This window comes from Siphateles boraxobius, unplaced genomic scaffold (genome assembly GCF_051911475.1).
Source record: "Siphateles boraxobius isolate OS27281-9 unplaced genomic scaffold, OSU_SipBor_1 9, whole genome shotgun sequence".
In the NCBI taxonomy this organism is placed as follows: Eukaryota; Metazoa; Chordata; class Actinopteri; order Cypriniformes; family Leuciscidae; genus Siphateles; species Siphateles boraxobius.
In genome coordinates, this window is record NW_027509219.1 from 21,561,785 (window position 1) to 21,580,469 (window position 18,685).

The window sequence follows — 18,685 nt, forward strand, 5'->3', positions numbered from 1 at the left end:
AAAATTTTCTGAAGAGACTCGATCGCTTTATATGGTGAGCAGATTGAATTGAAGCTTTTATTCACATCTAAACATTCATCAACTCACACAGAAGCTCAAGCATGTTCGATTGACGTGTGAGAACCCGTGAGGTTCATTCTCGTGTGTTACGTAGCATGTTTGAGCTTCTGCAAAACCCAATGAGGTTTGTTCTCGCACGTCAAGCAGGTTCGGTTGAGCTTCTTTTTGTTCGCTGATCAATGATTAAATGTGAATAAAAGCCTCAATTAAATCTGTTCATCATCATATAAAGCGATCAAGTCTTCTCAGAAAATTTGGATTCACTTCATATGGATGAGTTTTACGATCTCTTTATGAACTTTTTGAAACGTCGAAAGTGGTAGTTGCGGTGCCTCTAATGGAGGGACAGAAAGCTCTCAGATTTCAGATGAACAATAGACTTACGGGTTTGGAATGACATGAGGGTGAGCAGCCTAAATGATGACAGAATTTTCATTTGTTGGTGATTATCCCTTGGGTGTGAGCCAATACAGAAATGAACCTACTTGAGAAATATTTGCTAGAATAAAAAGTCCCTTGCCATCATTAGGCAAATATTACATTTAATATTTAAGTTTTTAAATAGCCTAATGTTCAAATACAATGTTGTATACTAGCCTACTATCTGCATTGATATGTTCATGTTTTCCTGCCCTTGATTCGCTGGGAGCACTGCTGAGGGGGCTGTGACACTTCACCGGCCGAATAAACCAAACACCTGCAACCGCGCACACTTTCAACACTACGCGCCGTGCAGCGTGACAAGACGACGAACACATCTTCTGTTTTGTATTCAAACTGGCAAACGCTGGAGATATTGTCACGAAAAAAGCAAAACACATCTGAGCTTGTTGCCTTTATCTCCTCAACTGTCCAGATAACAGCTTAGAAGTATCCTGAGGAATTGCGTGCACAAACTGCAACTTTTACCTTCGTTTGTCGGACTCACTGACACGCCCCAAAAGTGGGAATTCAAAAAGCTAGAGCTATACAAGCTCTTATGATTTTATGAGACGGTTTTGGGCGGATTTCAGAGTGTAAGGCAAGCTGTGCTCACAGACTGTAAGGAATGTAACGATAACATCTCACCTGATCTTCAATAGGCTACACCAAATAGATACGGAGCAACAGACCGACTGAGCACAAGACCAGCGAATCAGGTAAATATGCCTTCTCATATTTAAACTTCACAGTCAGAGCTGCTTTTGCACCGGAATTCGCTGTCAAGGATGCAATTTTTTAAGATTTAGTTTTTGTCATTGGTTGTCAAATACGTCACTTGCTAATTGTGCGAACATGGAGAATTTTCATCATAGGCTACCTATTATTGTTTACATTTTTACAGTAATTTATAATGTGGTTACCAGATTTTATTTTAAAATATATTGCAATTGGCTACTACCTTTAAATATCCATTTAAATCAGTGTTATAAATAAACTACATACAGACTAAGGAAATATAATCAGACACGAATTTTTTGCCTAAAAAAAATATATTAATGATTTAGCAGGGGGGTTGAGGATTAGAATATATTGAATTCAGGTTAGTAGCTATGACCCTTTTTCGTAAATAAAATATCAGGCTAACCTACGCACATGTTCCAGATGTTTTTGTGTGTGTGTGAGTTTAGTCATAGACAGAGTATGGGACATACAAGCTTGGCCTTTATTCTTTCAATATTATTTGAACAGTTTTAATGAAAGAAGCCTAAATATCCCTTGAACATAAGTTCATAAAGATTTCTCAAGTTATATATTTGAATGTTAAGAAAGGGAGATACAGCAGTCTGACATTTTATCATTCACAAAAAAATGATAGGGGGCAAAACCGGACACGTTGGAGTTGGATTTAATGGACGTCATAGATTGCGCTTGTGCATCCATAATTCATATTCTGGCCATTCTGGCAGAGAACGACTTATACATAATTCATGCTAACAAGAAAGTATAACAGTTTACACCTGTGAAGTTCCACTGAAAATTTAAAACAGCAAATATCCCACTTAACAGTTTACTTGAGAGATTTAAGCATCTATCTATCTGTCTATCTATCTATCTATCTATCTATCTAGTTTGGTTAGATGTTTAGCAGTGTGTGTGTGTGTGTGTGTGTTTGTGTGCTTCCTACTCTTTCACCTCAAACCAGTGCCAGAACCAACATGTAAGAACACCTGAGTGACTGATGCTGAATGTGAAGGAGAGGAGACATAAAACAAATCTGATCTTGCACGGTGTGAGTTTCATCAAGAGCCAGTGAAACACAGTAAAACATCAGAGGATTTTTGAAATCAGGTTCAAAAGTGAGGATGCTTTGAGCTGGAAAAGATGATATCAATTATTTGTTGGTTTTTGTAACCCCTCACGGGTGCACCCGAGATCACAAATGTGTGTTTGAAGCTTTCAGACCGATAATTCTTTGCTCTTGTCTAATGCTAACACAGCAACTATGATCCCAATCTGATGTCTACAGAGCCATGATACACATCTACATGAACTTACAGAAAGATAACTATCTTCGTAGCCTTTTTTTACTATCCGCTCTCATTTACCAACTTTTTTGTGTAGTCTACGGTTCTCTCTCACTCTCTCTATGTCATCTTGCAGTTTCGACATGTAGTACATTCCTGGACAAGCCCCTAGACGCACTTTGAATGTGAATTTGAACCAGTGACAGCTGGCAGAGCCTGGACCGGTGTTTGTGTTTGTTTGTGCACGTGTGAGTTTGTGGAAAGGGATTAAGCGAGTTGCCTAGTGTCAAAACTTTTGCCTCCAAATGTACCTTTGGCAAAACACAAAGAGCTGTGGGCAAATCTGTGGTGTACACACAGGTGCAGTAATTCTAAGTGCTAATAAAAAGATGTAAGTTGACATAGCTGATTTAATCATGCATCTCCGATGAAGAGAACGCATGGACAGACAAATCCCAAGTATGCGAGTGCCTGCTGTGCTGACATCACCCCCATACATCACCGGCCAGCTGATGATGTCATAAACAGGAGCCCAGGATCAGTACCTGATGGAAACTGATCTAAAAGAGGCAGCAGTTGCAGCCCTGTACTCCAGCGAGATCTTCTAAGTTATAACAATGAGCAGCGTGACGGGGCTTTGCAGCAGCTTGGACTGATTTGCCACCTTCAGCTCGGCATCATAAGCTCTTTTTCACAAGCAGTGATTTTTGGGTCAATGATGGCCACATTTTTGTTTTTTGGGGGATCTATTAATTTATTCTGAAGTACATCAAATATGCAGTTCATACATATAATAATGGGAATTCACTAATGAATTACAATTATTTCGATTTTTTATGTTTTTGGAAGAGCATGAAGTTAGAAATGTCAGGTTTATACAACTGGTATAATGAAAAAAGGCTCATTAAAAGAAAACCTTTAATAATTCAATTTGAACTCATTCGTATCTTTACGTAAAGTGTGGTTTTACCACACGTACATGTACTTACTTTTCCATAGAAATCGAAACGTATAGTATTGACATGTTGACACCACTAAACGTAAATTATTTATGTATGAATAACTTTACAGAGGTACAACTGTGTACGAATCCTTATTTATGATATCGTGATTCTACTGTATTCAGTTGTCATATCAATGAAATTATATTTTCAGTCGCGTTTATTGACCAGTTTACTCATCTATTTTATATGAAATGATAACATTTCGCTCTGTTCTGTGACTTCTGCTGCAAACTCAAACAATCAACTTAGCTCACAATGCTTTGGAAAAACAGCCCTGTGCAGTTGCACCGGGTGGATAAAGTTGATTAACGGCACCTGTTTTTCCTAAAATAAAACTGACACCATGTATCATAAATGCTGACCCTCTAAGGCAGGCCTGAAACCTTTGTCTTTCCATGGAGTTGAATGGAGGAAGGTGTGACAGGCTGGGATTTGTCTGTTAAAACTCCAGGCTAAATTTACAACAGTGTAGTACGTAGTCATGTTTGCTTTCTGTTCCTTCTGTTGTCTATCTAAATCGAACTGTCTCCGTCTCTCTTCCTCGTCTTCATCCTCTCATTTATTTCCAAGCTATTTTTTTCCCTCCTCTCGTCCTTCTTCCTTTGTCACTTCAGCCTCTTCCTTTGTCGAAATCAATGATAAATTTAGCCTCTCTTGTGCTTTCTTTCTATGTCCACCTTGTTTCATTTTCTTTCTTTTGTGTGGGTTCGTATAGGTTGCCTGGAAATGGGTCTAACTATGAGAGTTATGGAAACAAGACTCCTTCTGTTGCTGTGGGCTTTCTTTGTGTTTGAAGTGGCCTGCACACATCGCTCCGCTCCCAGAGTGCACCTGGCTTTTAAAGGTGAGCACAAACCTTATTCATTACCTGACTATGCATACTCAGCTTCTCTCTTTCTCTTTTGCATACACCCATATACTCATTTGTACACACACACACACACACACACACACACACACACACACACACACACACACACACACACACACACACACACACACACACACACACACACACACACACACACACACACACACACTTAGTCTAAATGAAGACATACAAGACTCTTATTGTTGTTATATGAAGCTAATTATATGCAGTATGCTACAGACTAACCATAACCCACACCCTACCTCTTAAAGAAAACATTTAATTGTGTCCCACATGACATACTATGCACTTAAACTACGCACTATGTACTTTACGTGTAGTGATTTAGATGACAAGTTTGATAGTCCCTCCCCCTCAGCTACGTAATTATAGCTGTGACAGTTGAGGGCATGAAGTGTACAACATTCCACACTTTAGCTGTGTCTCATTTCAAAGGCTGTGCCCTCTGGACGCCGCATTTGTCGCTTTCATATGTCATCGAGGATGTCTCATTTCAGAAGAGTAACCATTATAAAATTCACCGTTATTCCTCGTGAATCAGAAATTGTTGTAATGTCTTTATGCTTTGGATTGTAATGGTTACTTTTCTGAAATGAAGCAGCCGCAATGACGTATGCGTTCGACAAATGCGACCTCCGGAGGGTGCAGTCTTCGAAATGAGACAGTGTTTGTTTTTTCAGGTAAATAAGTGCATTATCTAGGTATTTGAAGAGTACTTCTTATTGTTGCAATTTTTTGGACTATTTATACTACAAAACAACATAGAATAGTATGCATAAGTATGCGAATTGAGAATTTTAGAAAAAAACAACAGCATTTATTTTATGTATGAATCATGTATCCAGTTGAGGATGTACTTGAATGTATATAGGACGTTTTTGTCCGATTTAGTTTGTAAGAACATTTTTTTTCCCAAAATATTGCTAATTGCACACACACACACACACACACACACACACACACACACACACACACACACACACACACACACACACACACACACACACACACACACACACACACACACACACACACACACACACACACACAAACAATAAATGTGTTTGGATAGTTTCCTTTCCAGTTCTTGGCTGAAAACAAATGGTGGATGTTGTCAGGAGCACGGTTGAGGTGTGGTACATGTGTCAGAGCATATTCCAGAGAACCACCGATTCCTCTATATTGTTTATTGTTCACAAATTCAAGAGCTCATAGTAATATTTGTCATTTCCTAGATTTCAAACATTAGCTTTGATATCATTCAGTATTTGTCAGCACAGTTAGATACAAAAATAATGTGTATTGTAATTTCAAATATTTATTATAGCTAAATAGATAAGATTTATAACTGTCAAATCTTTGAATAAGAATGAATTGAGCCTGCAGGACGGGTTTCAAAAGGATGTTTTATATAGTATAATTAAATGCAGTTGTCATGTTTAAGCATTTTTTATTAAAAATAACAGTGAAATCACAGTGTTTATAGAAATAGGGAAACCTTATACATGTACAAGAATTTAAAAGTACATTAATCACTTTCTTTACATAAATATACTTTAACATACATTTATATTTATATTTGACTTAAGTTTAATATATATTTAAATATAATAAGTATTTAATTTGAGGACAGTTGGCTTTAGGGGTCATAATTCATTCATTGTTTTTATATAGAGAAAATAAAACTTCAGTTGTGTTAAGAACATTCTAGTGATCATCCCTTATTAATTTCATATTGGATATGTTGATATTATAAAATCTAATGGCTGGTATAGATGTCTTAAGAACCAGTCCTGTATAGTAAGGTTTGGAGTTCCTTTTACATCGATTGTTTGCTATTCTCATTTATTTCTCTTTAAGGAGAATCTGACACAAATGCCTTGTTGTGGAGAAGTTATGAGGGATATTCCCACAGACTCTTTCCCACCATCCTCGTCTGACAATTGTACGTCTTCAAAGTGTATACAGTATACGGTCAAAATCAAAGTCATTTTGAACAATTACAGTCATTGTCAACTGTCAAGCCGTAACTGTCACCCCTGTTCTTGACAAACACACATACATGCAGTCACTTCATCCACACATTAGTACAACTAATACAAACACGTATCCACATGTAACACAGCCCCTCTAATTAAAATTTGGGAGCAGGTTGAAATCTGGGCTGCTTACTACACATGCCTAATGTAAACAGGAATTAAAAGTGTGAATCACTTAAGAGGAATCTTTTCATATAATGTTTCTTCTGAATAAGCTGAATGTGGAGAGGCGAATACCACTGTGCCACATAATTACCCTAAAGATGACAGAGCGGCCCGTCTCTCATGTATGTGGGATTATAACCCTGCGCATGATTGTTTGGAAAGTACTCTGAGATTAAAAACAGCAGTGAACATCAAAATACAGCAATCCACCAGAATATAAGCACAAATTCGGATTTGTTTGTGTTGTACCAGCCGGACTGTAAACAACTTTTTCCAATAGACACATTTTCCCCAAGTCATTCTATTTTAGTTTGCCATTTCTGTGGGGCCTCATTCTTTGCTATGGTACAATAACTATGACCTACATAAAAAGCTGACTTGACAAGTTAGCACTCAGAGCTACCATTGTTGGCATTTCTTTGAATATTCTAAAGTTGTTTTTAGGTCATTTGGCAATTTTGACAAGGATATTTCTGGAATAATTTTCCTCAGAAAACTTGCTCTGTGTGAACTCAAAGAACAAGAGCAGTGTCGAGACCTTTTTACATTCTACTTGGACTCAAGCTTGGAAACTGACCAATTTATCTCTTCTAGTGAACCTTATAGCATTTACAAATTTTTTGTTTTAAACTGCTCATCTCATTTTCATTTCATTTCATCTCATTTTATTCTTTGTAAGGAACAAAATATTGGCACCATATTGGTTAATTGGTTAACCAATTTGTTTTTTAAAATAATTTATTTAAATAATAATTTGTTGGCATCAGTCGATATTAAACACTAATTCAATATTTTTAGATTCGACACTCAAAGGTGTTCAATGTAACACTGTTCAATGTAATCTTTACCAAATCTCAGAATACATTTGTACATGTATTCGTTTTATTTATTTATTTTCTATTTGAACTAAAACAATCGGTTTTAGTATTTTATTTTTTAAATTTAGATAAAATAGTGAAAATTTTTATGATGGTTATTTATTGGTTATTAACTAGAATGAATTAACTTTTATTATTGTTGCATCCCACGTTTTGTCACAGGAAAGCATGAGGTTGGCCTTGAATGGTCTGATGATGGTTATGGACTACTGACAATAAGAAAACATTTATTGCATCATTACCAGTAAATAGAGGTTATTCTATTTTATAGTGAATCTGTGCCTCAATTCTTAGTGACCCTTGAGATTTTGAGAATTCAATTGACCTTCCTGTTCTTCACAAACAATCCAATCAAGATGTGGGTTAAAAGTGCCTCCAAGGAAATTCATAAGGATGTTAACAGGATTCATGAAAAGTAAAAAAAACAAAAGCCGTTTCAGATATCAATCACCTCATGTTTCATATTTCCAATTGCCCCGGGCTCATATTCCTCCTTGTGCCCTGATAAAACCTAATTGAAAAAATGACCGGGCTGAATTATACGCCCTCAGTAATTTAGATCTAGCTAGTTATTGTTAGCTTTGTCTTGTCTTTCATCACCCGTTCCTGTAATTCCACTGAAACTCTTTGGCTCTGATCCAGTCCGTTTCTGCGTGGCCATTTTCCTCATTTGCCGTGTATTTTGCTCCCGCCAGGAAAGATCCCCCTTCCACTATTAAACCCCCTCTCAGCCTCGAATCCACCCTCTCCTATCATCCAGGATAGCTGGGCGGAAAAATCCACTTGTCTCATTGGCCTCTCTATTTTCTGCTGTTATCCGAGATGGATTGTTCATTGTTTGCCACCGAGATGGTCTTTGTTTCGGAGGCGCCTGCAGACGAGGGAAGGTCTTTGTGTAACTCTAGAAAGTGTACCCAATTAGAGACTATGAGAAACTGGCAGAAAGAGTGAAAGAGGAACGTGATATTCTACAATGTCCCTAGTGCATCCAGTGTGTAACCTTACCTTATGATTATCCATTTTACTATCAATGTCAATCAATTTAATAATTTATTCAGATTATGATGCGCTGATTAAATAATGAATTATTAAAAATTACTTATAATTATAATAATTTAAAGATATTATGCTATTGTGTGCTGAGTAACTAACTTTGAAATATTATTTTAATATAATATTATAATATATAATATATTGTATAAACATTTATACAAATATTTAAAACATATTTTTACATATTGATAGAAATTGGAATAATTTACTTAAGCAAATAAAATTTTCATAATTTTAATAAAATATTTTAAGTTATAATACGTTTTTTATCTCATAAAATGTTTCATTTGTGTTATGTTCAGTTATATTTTGAGACTGACATCTGTTTAAAAGTACACAAGAGTCTCTGTATTGAGTCCCTGTTGAATTCTTCTGACAACAAAGACTTCCTGCAGGATGTTGTATCACTAGACTTTACGTGCCTCACCTTTGTACCAGCGTCTTTCACCCGTGATTGTTATGAACCCTGTGCTGTGTCCACTTTGGTCCACTGCAGGTTTGGCAGTGTTGGCGTGTCCGGTGTTCTTTCCTGACGGTAAAGGGAATAGAGGGGAACAGGATTGTACACAAACTCTTTCCCTTTTGCCCACCCAGTTCCGTATCCAACAGATATCCGATCATTAGCGGTTATTTTAGCACCCTCTCCAGAGCATCCTGTAAACACACACTCACAGAGACGCACTTAAACATATATTTACAACATTAAAGTCGCCATCAAAATGCCGACATTTCCTGTGCCTAAACTTTTCCGTGGGTGTATAAATATCCGTACGGATGATCATCGAAGGGAAGGATAACAAAACTCAATGTCAAATTGGTTCCCCTCTTGCAATTTCAAGTTTTGGTTTGTGCCAGGTAAAGGCAGCCTTACACTGCAATGTAAGTGAGCTTGTATTAAGCTTAATTCGAACGCTCAGAACATTTACAGGAACTGCGACCCAGTAGGTCAGTGCTTCAAATATTCAGCCCTTAAAAGCTCATCAGACACACTTTTTAACCCACCAAAAGATAATATGCTTTTATACTTGCTCTGTTAGGTGAGAAAACAAGTCTCTCAGGATTAACATATTTTATATACTGATTGTAATCTGACACCTAGTAGAGACAATAATATTAATATTTTACTGCTTAGTATTTTTGTTGGACCTTAATACATTTATTGAGGATTCTTTGATGAATAGAAAAATGTTACTTCTACTTTTACAATTTCAATTTCAATTTAATGCATTCTTCCTGAATATAATGAATTTCTTAATTTAAAAAGAATGGTAGTGTATTGCATAACAGTTTAGTATAACAGGAAGTTCATGATGTGGATGAATCTAGTCAGCATCAGATGTTTAATTAGTCATCTATGAAGTCATCCTCAAGGGAGAGCATGCGATTGTGTGTGTGTGCGTGTGTGTGCGTGTGTGCGTGTGTGCGTGCGTGCGTGTGTGCGTGTGTGTGTCTAATTGATCCTGCACAGGGGAACAAATAGAAAAGAACAGTTTGTTTTAAATGTGCTTCTAATCATCCTGAGTGAGAAATTTATGACAGAATTTCAGTTTTGGAAAAATCTTTTATTATTAGAAGCTGACGTCTCTTTCAGGCCTGAAATCATAATTCATAACCAACACAAGTCTACGCAGTTAAACATTCACACAACATTAACTGCAATTCTTGCATCAGGGTCTGGCGTTCCTTTGAAGCCGTGTGACAGCCTGCACGAATGTCTGAGTAAACGGTTCATCTTAACTCCGCTGAATTTCTTCATTTTAATCATTGCCTTTGAGACTGAATACTTTGCCCACATGTGGAAGTGTTTTTCTATTCACTGGCACTCAGGAAATGTTTCTGGAACCGTGTTAAGTGCAGTTTGCTCCCAAGAGCCACCAACTTCTCGGCTCTTCCTTCCACCTTCAAGAAGAGCTCGCTGAAGAGGGGCGGCCCAGAAGACTGCTACTACAAGATTTTTATTTTAACGATTTCATCTGGAAAAAGGAAATGCCCACAGAACTGTGTTTAGTGAGAGCGTGTGGATTTCAGATAGCAGATGCATAAAGAGAGAGTTAAGAGCACCCCCTATAGATGAAACACTATTATAGTAGTACATTTATTGAGCAGTTTCTCACCCCACAATAAGGCTCAAAAACACATTATTGACACCAAAAGTGTTCTAATTAAGCATAATGATTAATATTATTATTTAAGTGGCTATTATTATGGTGAGTCACTATATATATGTAGGCCTATATATGAACTTTCCTGAATCCTGAAAACAATGTTTTCATTTTATCATTTTATATTATTATCATTTTGGGATAATAATAATAGAAATGTTTCTTGAACACCAAATGAGCATATTAAAATGACACTGAACACTGGAGTAATGGCTGCTAAAACTTCAGAAATAAATTAGGCCTACATTTTTAAATATATTAAAATAAAATAAAAGTTAGTTTTAAAAGTTATATAAACATGAATCATCATTTTATTTCCTATGCCTCTCTTTTGTCATTCATCAGAATTGATGGACACTCGGACAGCAAGGCCTTTCAGTTTCTCCTTCAACACCAGTGACTACCGGATCTTACACGTTGACCCAGACCAGGGGCGGTTGTACCTGGGCAGCCGCGAATATCTGGTCTCTCTGGACATGCAAAACATCAACAAAGAGCCTCTCATTGTAAGGGATGATTCAAATGAATCAATTCCATTCACAACAAAATAACATGAAGCAATTGTCACCTGAACCCTGACCCCAGAAGAATTGAAGTGTCAGTGAATTCTTGTGAATTCATGCTGTGGGTGTTTTATGTCTGTAGATCCACTGGCCAGCTCCAGCTCAGAGAAAGGGAGAGTGTCAGATGACTGGGAAAGGCAGGCATGTGAGTTTACATCAGTTATTTTAATCAAACCATCCTAGTACCTGAATCACTGAATAGAATGCGAGACTCTTGATCTGACCAATATCTCTTTAACAGTTGTGTGTGTGTTTTTTCAGGGAGAATGTGCTAACTTTGTGCGTCTGGTTGAGCCGTGGAACCGGACTCACCTGTACGCCTGCGGCACAGGAGCTTATAAACCCATCTGCACTTTCATCAACAGAGGCTGGAGAGCTGAGGTACACAAAGACATAAAAGCACTGTATATACTCATATATACACACAATCTGCAGTGACAAAAACCAATTGCTCTCGCTGCTCTGATGTCCACAGGACTACCTCTTCAGGCTGGTTCCTGGTTATGTGGACTCTGGGAAGGGAAAATGCTCTTACGATCCAAACCAGGAGAATGTCGCTGCCCTGATTAGTAAGAAATGATTAATGAAGATGCCATATTACTTTCAGATTTGATGTAATTGGTCCTTCACTAAGCACATTAATAGCCAATCCTACTGTAGCAACTGTTGTCATCTGTCATTTTATCAAACAATCCTCAAAATAGCAGAACATAACAATCATAGCATATAACATGCCATATCATTACATAACACAACAGAATCATAACATAATCACAACATCATAAAATATTGTAACATACCAGAGCATAATATAGCATAACATTTTTTTTAACAAAAAAGATTCATAACATCAGTACTGAATCAGAAATTAACAGAATCGTAACATAACAGTGTAAAATAATCATAACATCAAAACAGAACAAAATCTTAACATTACAGAATCGTAACATAACCAAATCATAAGATATCTTAACATAGTATAAAAGAATCATAACAGGATCACAAAATAACAGAACATAACAGCGCAAAAATCACAACATATAACATTACAGAATCATAACATATAACAGAACAATAACAGAATGATAATATCAGAATCCTTACTGATGTTTACATTTAACATTTGCTTACATTGTTGATTCAGGTCATAATAGACATATTTGACTTTTGGCTTAGCAGTTACTATGTAATTTAACCATTACTTTAAATAAATAAAATGCTTTGTTACATCAATTCAGTCTAGCCAGTGTATTTATAAAGAATATTGTGGTATCCTTACTGCAATACTTTATCGGAGTGCAGTTCACATAATGGCCACAACATGACGCCACAAATATAATAATTCAATATTATACATTTGAATTTACCATAAGCATATTTTACTAAAAGCCATGCTGGTAAATATGGGAGTCTCCAATTTATCCCTATCTGATGTTCAGTAAAGCATGAAAGATCAACAGAACTTATCGAAGGTTATCATATCCTGATTAATGTGTAAACAGATCACCAAACTTCCCAAATCATCTGAAACATGAAGCTTTCCCTTGCATTCATGAACTCATTTATCACCTCTCCTACACCTAGATGGAAACCTGTATGCAGGAGTGCCGGTGGACTTCATGAGCAGTGATCCAGGCATCTTCAGGACCATGGGGAGCCGGCCAGCTGTGAGATCGGAGCAGTATGACTCTAGGTGGCTGAATGGTAAATAGCTTCACTGTTCATATTTGAATTGGCAGATGTCATTTTAATTAGATTGACAATAAATATTTGCTCAGCTGTTTTAGTTTCCATTAAATATTTGGACGGATGTGACATGCACACTCTGTTTATTTCCTAGAACCTGTATTTGTTCACATGAAACAGATTCCTGACAGCTCAGAGAAGAACGACGACAAGCTCTATTTCTTCTTCCGTGAGAAGAGTCTGGACTCGGGGGGAGGAGCGAGCCCAAGTGTGTTGGCCCGAGTGGGCCGCGTGTGCCTGGTGAGCAATATCCTGCTTCACGTAACCAGAGACCGCAGGTGCACAGGAAGCAGTTCACAGTTCAGTCAGTCAATAAACAGCTGTGTGTGTTTCATCACAGAATGATGAGGGCGGACAGAAGTCTCTCGTGAACAAATGGACGACTTTTCTGAAGGCCAGGCTGGTGTGCTCTGTGATGGGAGTTGATGGGGTGGAAACCTTCTTTGATGAACTGAGTGAGTCCTGTTTTCTTTCCAAGTTTATTCAATTGTTGTTTTAATTTGTGATGTGTTGCATAGCAGTTTTGAGATTATTGTGCCATCTAGTGGTGTTAAATACGCCGAGTATTTTAGATATAGCAAATGCTGTTGTATTTCCAAATATGTCTGGGTATTTTTTAAATGCTTTTCTCCTCCACTCCAGGGGATGTGTTTATCCAACCTGCCCAGGATGAACGAAACCCTGTGGTATATGGCGTCTTCTCAACTTCTGGGTACACACACCTGCTTTTTCATTTATACATCTATACATCTTCTTTTATATATCTTCAGATCAACACATATGCGGCGTCCAGAATGGCATATTGTATCGTAGGTACTACACTTGGCTTGAAACCTACATTACGACCATTAAAAAAAGTATGTTTTATATAGTATGAACGTGTGTATTGTGAATGAAATTAGGATGTACAACATCCGCCATGTTGTTATTGTCATGTGACCAACAGCGTCAGTTGCGTCGCTTCACCTCCATTTACAAATTCTCTCTCATTGGATAGTAAAGTGTCCATCGAACGCGCACTTCTCGCGAATCGCGCTGGAAGAAGTAGTCTTATGAATAATATGTTGTTGTTTTTGTTTTTTTTGCCTATTAATAGTACAGAAGTAGGCGTATTTGGAGCCGTGATAATGTCAAATAATAGTAATTTCTGACTTTTTTATATTCTTCTTTTTGTGTTTTAACCCCCCAATCTGTTTTCTTCCCCTTTGAGAATTGTTTGTTTCTGGATCTTTGATATTTTATTCATCTGTCTTGTTTTTGTCTCTTAGCTCTGTGTTTAAAGGCTCAGCCGTGTGTGTCTACTCAATGGCTGATATCCGAAATGTCTTTAATGGCCCTTTCGCCCATAAACACGGACACAACTACCAATGGACTACATACACTGGGAAGATTCCCTATCCTCGTCCGGGAACGGTGAGTTTCAGTACATTTTTCTCTCAAGCATCATGAAAATTTGGTAATTTCACCCAAAATCTTTTACTATAGCATAATATGCTTTTCTGCTGCTTATCATCCATCTTACAGTGCCCATGGTATATCTTATTGCTGAGGCTACATGGATGTACATTTATCTGACTGACTCTCCATCTGTTTCCCGCATTAGTGTCCAGGAGGCACATTCACACCGGGTCTTCAGTCCACAAAACAGTTCTCAGATGAAGCGGTTAACTTCATTCGTGCTCATCCTCTCATGTACCACCCTGTGTATCCCATTCACAAGCGGCCTCTGGTGGTGCGCTCTGGTGTAGACTATCGCTTTACTACTATTGCAGTGGACCAGGTGGATGCTGTGGATGGCCGATATGAGGTTCTCTTTCTGGGAACGGGTGAGACTTGCATCCTCTGATTTGCTGAAATTAGTCAAGTTTCTTGAATCTTTAAAACTTGGGATTGTGTACAGCCTAGTTGATAAAGTCGGCATGAGATAAAAATTCACCCTATCAATTTTATAAATGAAATTTAGGATGCTGATTCTGATAAACATATTGTGTAAACTGTATCACTTTTCTGTCACCCCACAGATCATGGTACGGTCCAAAAAGTTATAGTCCTGCCCAAGGATCCCACCACAATGGAAGAGCTCACTTTAGAGGAAGTGGAAGTTTTCAGGGTAAATATATCAAAATTTGAATGTTATGTTTAAATAAATTAATACATGTACACAATAAAATTACATTACACAATAAAATATAATGAAGTATGCTTTTCTATTCATTTTTATTAACAGACACCTGCTGCTGTCAAAACAATGCACATATCCGCCAAACGGGTAAAAAAATAAATAAATTGTAACAAAAATAAAATGTTAAAAAAGAGTTCTAAATATAATAGCGTTTAGGAGTATAATAAAAAAAAATGATTACAGAAATCAGTTGTATGGCATTCAAATATTTTCCTTTTTTTTTTTTGCAGCAACAGCTGTACGCATCTTCAGAGGCAGGTCTTACCCAGATGTCTTTGCACCGCTGTGGAGTGTATGGAAAGGCCTGTTCGGACTGCTGTCTGGCCAGAGACCCCTACTGTGCCTGGGATGGAGATGACTGCTCTGCCTTTACACAAGCCACCAAAAGGTCAGAGAACCTTTGAAACTGCACATACTTAACTTCTCTCCTCGCAACTGAATCATGACGAGAAGATTATTAAAACATTCTATAAGGGGCTTATGTGAGTTCCATTTCATAGGACAGTAAATTAACTTGGAGTTTAATTATATCATTTTTGTATTATTTGATTCAGGAGGAGCAGAAGGCAGGACGTTAAACACGGTGACCCTTTGCGTCAGTGCCGGGGCTACAATGCTAAAGGTAACAAAAACACACAATTCATCAACAAATATCAGCCTGCAGGATTATAATGTGGTCAGTCTGATATATTTGGGTAATAGGACTCAGCATATGACTATAATATTTTGCTGTGTCTACTAGTGGAGAGGAGACTGAAGGAGAAAGTTCAGTTCGGGGTGGAGGGTAGCAGCACATTTCTGGAGTGCGTGCCGCGCTCTCCCCAGGCCACTATCAAATGGCTCTACCAAAAGGAGGGAAGACGAAAAGTGGTAAGATTTCATGCTTTTACTTTATTTCAAACCACCAGTCACTAACCAGCCAAATAAAACATTTATTATATATTAATATTTTCATTTTGTTGGTTAATATACACTACTGTTCCAAAGTTTTTGATCAAGTAAGAAATTAACACTTTTATTTATCAAGGGTGCATTAAATTGATCACAAGTGACCGTAAAGACATTTAAAATGTTACAAAAGATTTTGATTTCAAATAAATGCTGTACTATTGAAATTTCCATTCGAAGAATCCTGAAAAAATGTCTCGCAGTTTCCACAAAAATATTACTTATAATAAATAGTGAATATAATAGTGAATTTAACTGATAAACAAAATTGGAGTGTTGCATAAAACATTTGTGTGTAAAGTTTAGTAAAGAGAACAAAATACTGGGAAATTGGCACAAAGTATCTATAATAAAAATGGAAGTTGCTGCAATCGAGCACTGTGGCTCTTTTTTTCATACATCATAAATGACGAAACCAAAGAACCGCTGTCATATTATCCTGCTTCCGGATGCCTGATGTTTGTGAACGCTATCATGTCAACCAAATCATTCAAATCAGCCAATATTTGAGATGCTGTGCAATGATGCTAATGCTGGTTAGTCCAGTTATCCACTCATATCCACTGTTAAGGCAAAGTCACAAGAGTTTTTTGTTATGCATCGAAGGATTTAATTAGTAAATGTGTTTCCATCGTTGTTTACGCACATGCTAACTTATCAGATAAAAAATGTATCCGTAATGTACGTTTTTAATGCGCATTTTTTAAATGTATGCGCATCTTGGCAATTACATCCAGCGTTTTTATTAATGCGATATCCCAAAATGCACAAAAAAATATGTAGATGGAAACAGCTATTGATAATAAGAAATATCTCTTGAGCACCAAATCACCATAAAATAGAAAAGTTATTTCTGTTTCTATAACAATTATTTCGTAATATCACTGTTTTTACTGTATTTTTAAATCAAATAAATGCAGCCTTGGTGAGCATGAAAGACAAAAACATTTAAAAAATCTTGCCAACCGCAAACTTTTTAAACAGTAGTGTATAGTCAGATTATAACTGCACATTGCTCTGATTATGTTTACAGCTAAATCGAGACGGGGAAGTTCTTAAGACTCCTCAGGGGGTCCTTCTGAAAACCCTCACCAAAGCAGATGCAGGCCAATACCATTGCCTGGCCACAGAAAATAACTTCAAACACACGCTGGCTCGTGTCTATTTACGTATCCTGGACCGGGACATCGCCGTAGCCCTCACCACACCCGATGAGGAGGAAGAGGCTTCGAGGAGCCATCACAAAGACCATCAACAGGACCCTGCACGTCCTACCCCGGCACCCCTGCTGGAGCCTGAAATGCGTCTGATTCAGCAGTACTGCCAGTCCTACTGGGAGCAGCTGACGTCCGGGGGGAACTCACAGGCTTACCTCCCTAAACGCGCCAACCGCAGACACACAGAAGCACTGAAGGCTAGTGGGGAGTGAGGAGGAGAGGAAAAACAGTTACCTGTTCGTCACCTTGTTCCGAGCAGTTTACGGACTTGCACAGGTTAGTTCATGTATTTGGACACTTTTGGACAGTTTGGACACGTTTTCACAGTGTTTAAAAGGAATCGGACTTTGCGGCACTTAAAAACGAAAATGTATTCATTTAACATGTACCTAAATAGGATAATTTATGAGCAGTGGCCCCAAAAAGTATTTGGACATTATTGGACAATTAAAAAATACCATATATTTAGTAATTACTGTCCAAAATAAATTGATCATTTTAAAGTGTTCAAAATTAACCAAATTAATTGAATTCATTAATTCATGAACAGTGGCTCCAAATATTTGGAAATTACTTTTTAAAATGATGAAAATTTATTTTGGAAATACAATGTTTACTGTGTTTAAAATTCAAGTTAAAAAATATTTGCAAGTTTATTTTCACAATTAATTAACTGTGTCTGTTGTTTGGAAATTTGCCACATGTCTTAATATTTCATTATCTAATGCAATAGCATTGACTCCCAAAAATGAAGTGTCTAAATACTTTTTAAAATCACTGTATGTAATCCTACATTCATTCACTGATCCAAAGTTAAAGTACCTGACCATTCGTCTGTTGTACTGAGATTCTAGTCAGTGTTGATTTCGGACTGAGCATTTCCACTTGCCACAGTGATTTGACTGCATTTCAGTATTATAAACAGGTGTAACCTTTTACTAACCTCACAAATATGACCTTCAGGATACAGTCATTACATACTGGCTTTAATTAAAGTAAAAATCAACCAATAAACTGTAAAGAACATTTAAAGAGGATATTACCTCATAAACTTTGAAATCGTTCCACTATCTTGTTGTCAGAAAAACAAAGTTGCTTACAAACTCATTGTTAAATTACTCAATCAGTGGGCCAGTGCAATTTCTAATGTTCCACCCAGATTATGAAATTGTAAAAGTAATATGTGTATATGTTTGATAGTAATATATGTATGGATTCCAATAACTGGGTTAATAATGGCACCAAACATCTGCAAGAACACTACTTGCCTTCATGTCTGTGTGACTGTGGCTGCTTCTCACTATTTGTAATATATATTTATTTGAAGTT

At 37.1% G+C, this 18,685-nt stretch overlaps 1 protein-coding gene across 1 annotated transcript; it reads left to right on the forward strand.

Moving 5' to 3' along the window:
- Positions 1-482: 482 nt before the first annotated feature.
- On the forward strand, positions 483-18,382 carry sema3ga (sema domain, immunoglobulin domain (Ig), short basic domain, secreted, (semaphorin) 3Ga). The gene is made up of 18 exons (XM_077223291.1): positions 483-1,199; positions 4,227-4,355; positions 11,046-11,206; positions 11,346-11,408; positions 11,525-11,644; positions 11,739-11,832; positions 12,848-12,967; positions 13,104-13,249; positions 13,350-13,464; positions 13,652-13,721; positions 14,278-14,422; positions 14,613-14,835; positions 15,031-15,119; positions 15,237-15,278; positions 15,422-15,579; positions 15,746-15,813; positions 15,934-16,061; positions 17,173-18,382. Exons 2-18 carry the CDS (start codon positions 4,238-4,240, stop codon positions 17,566-17,568), a joined length of 2,256 nt encoding a protein of 751 aa, XP_077079406.1. The 5' UTR covers positions 483-1,199; positions 4,227-4,237; the 3' UTR covers positions 17,569-18,382.
- The last annotated feature ends 303 nt before the right edge of the window (positions 18,383-18,685 follow it).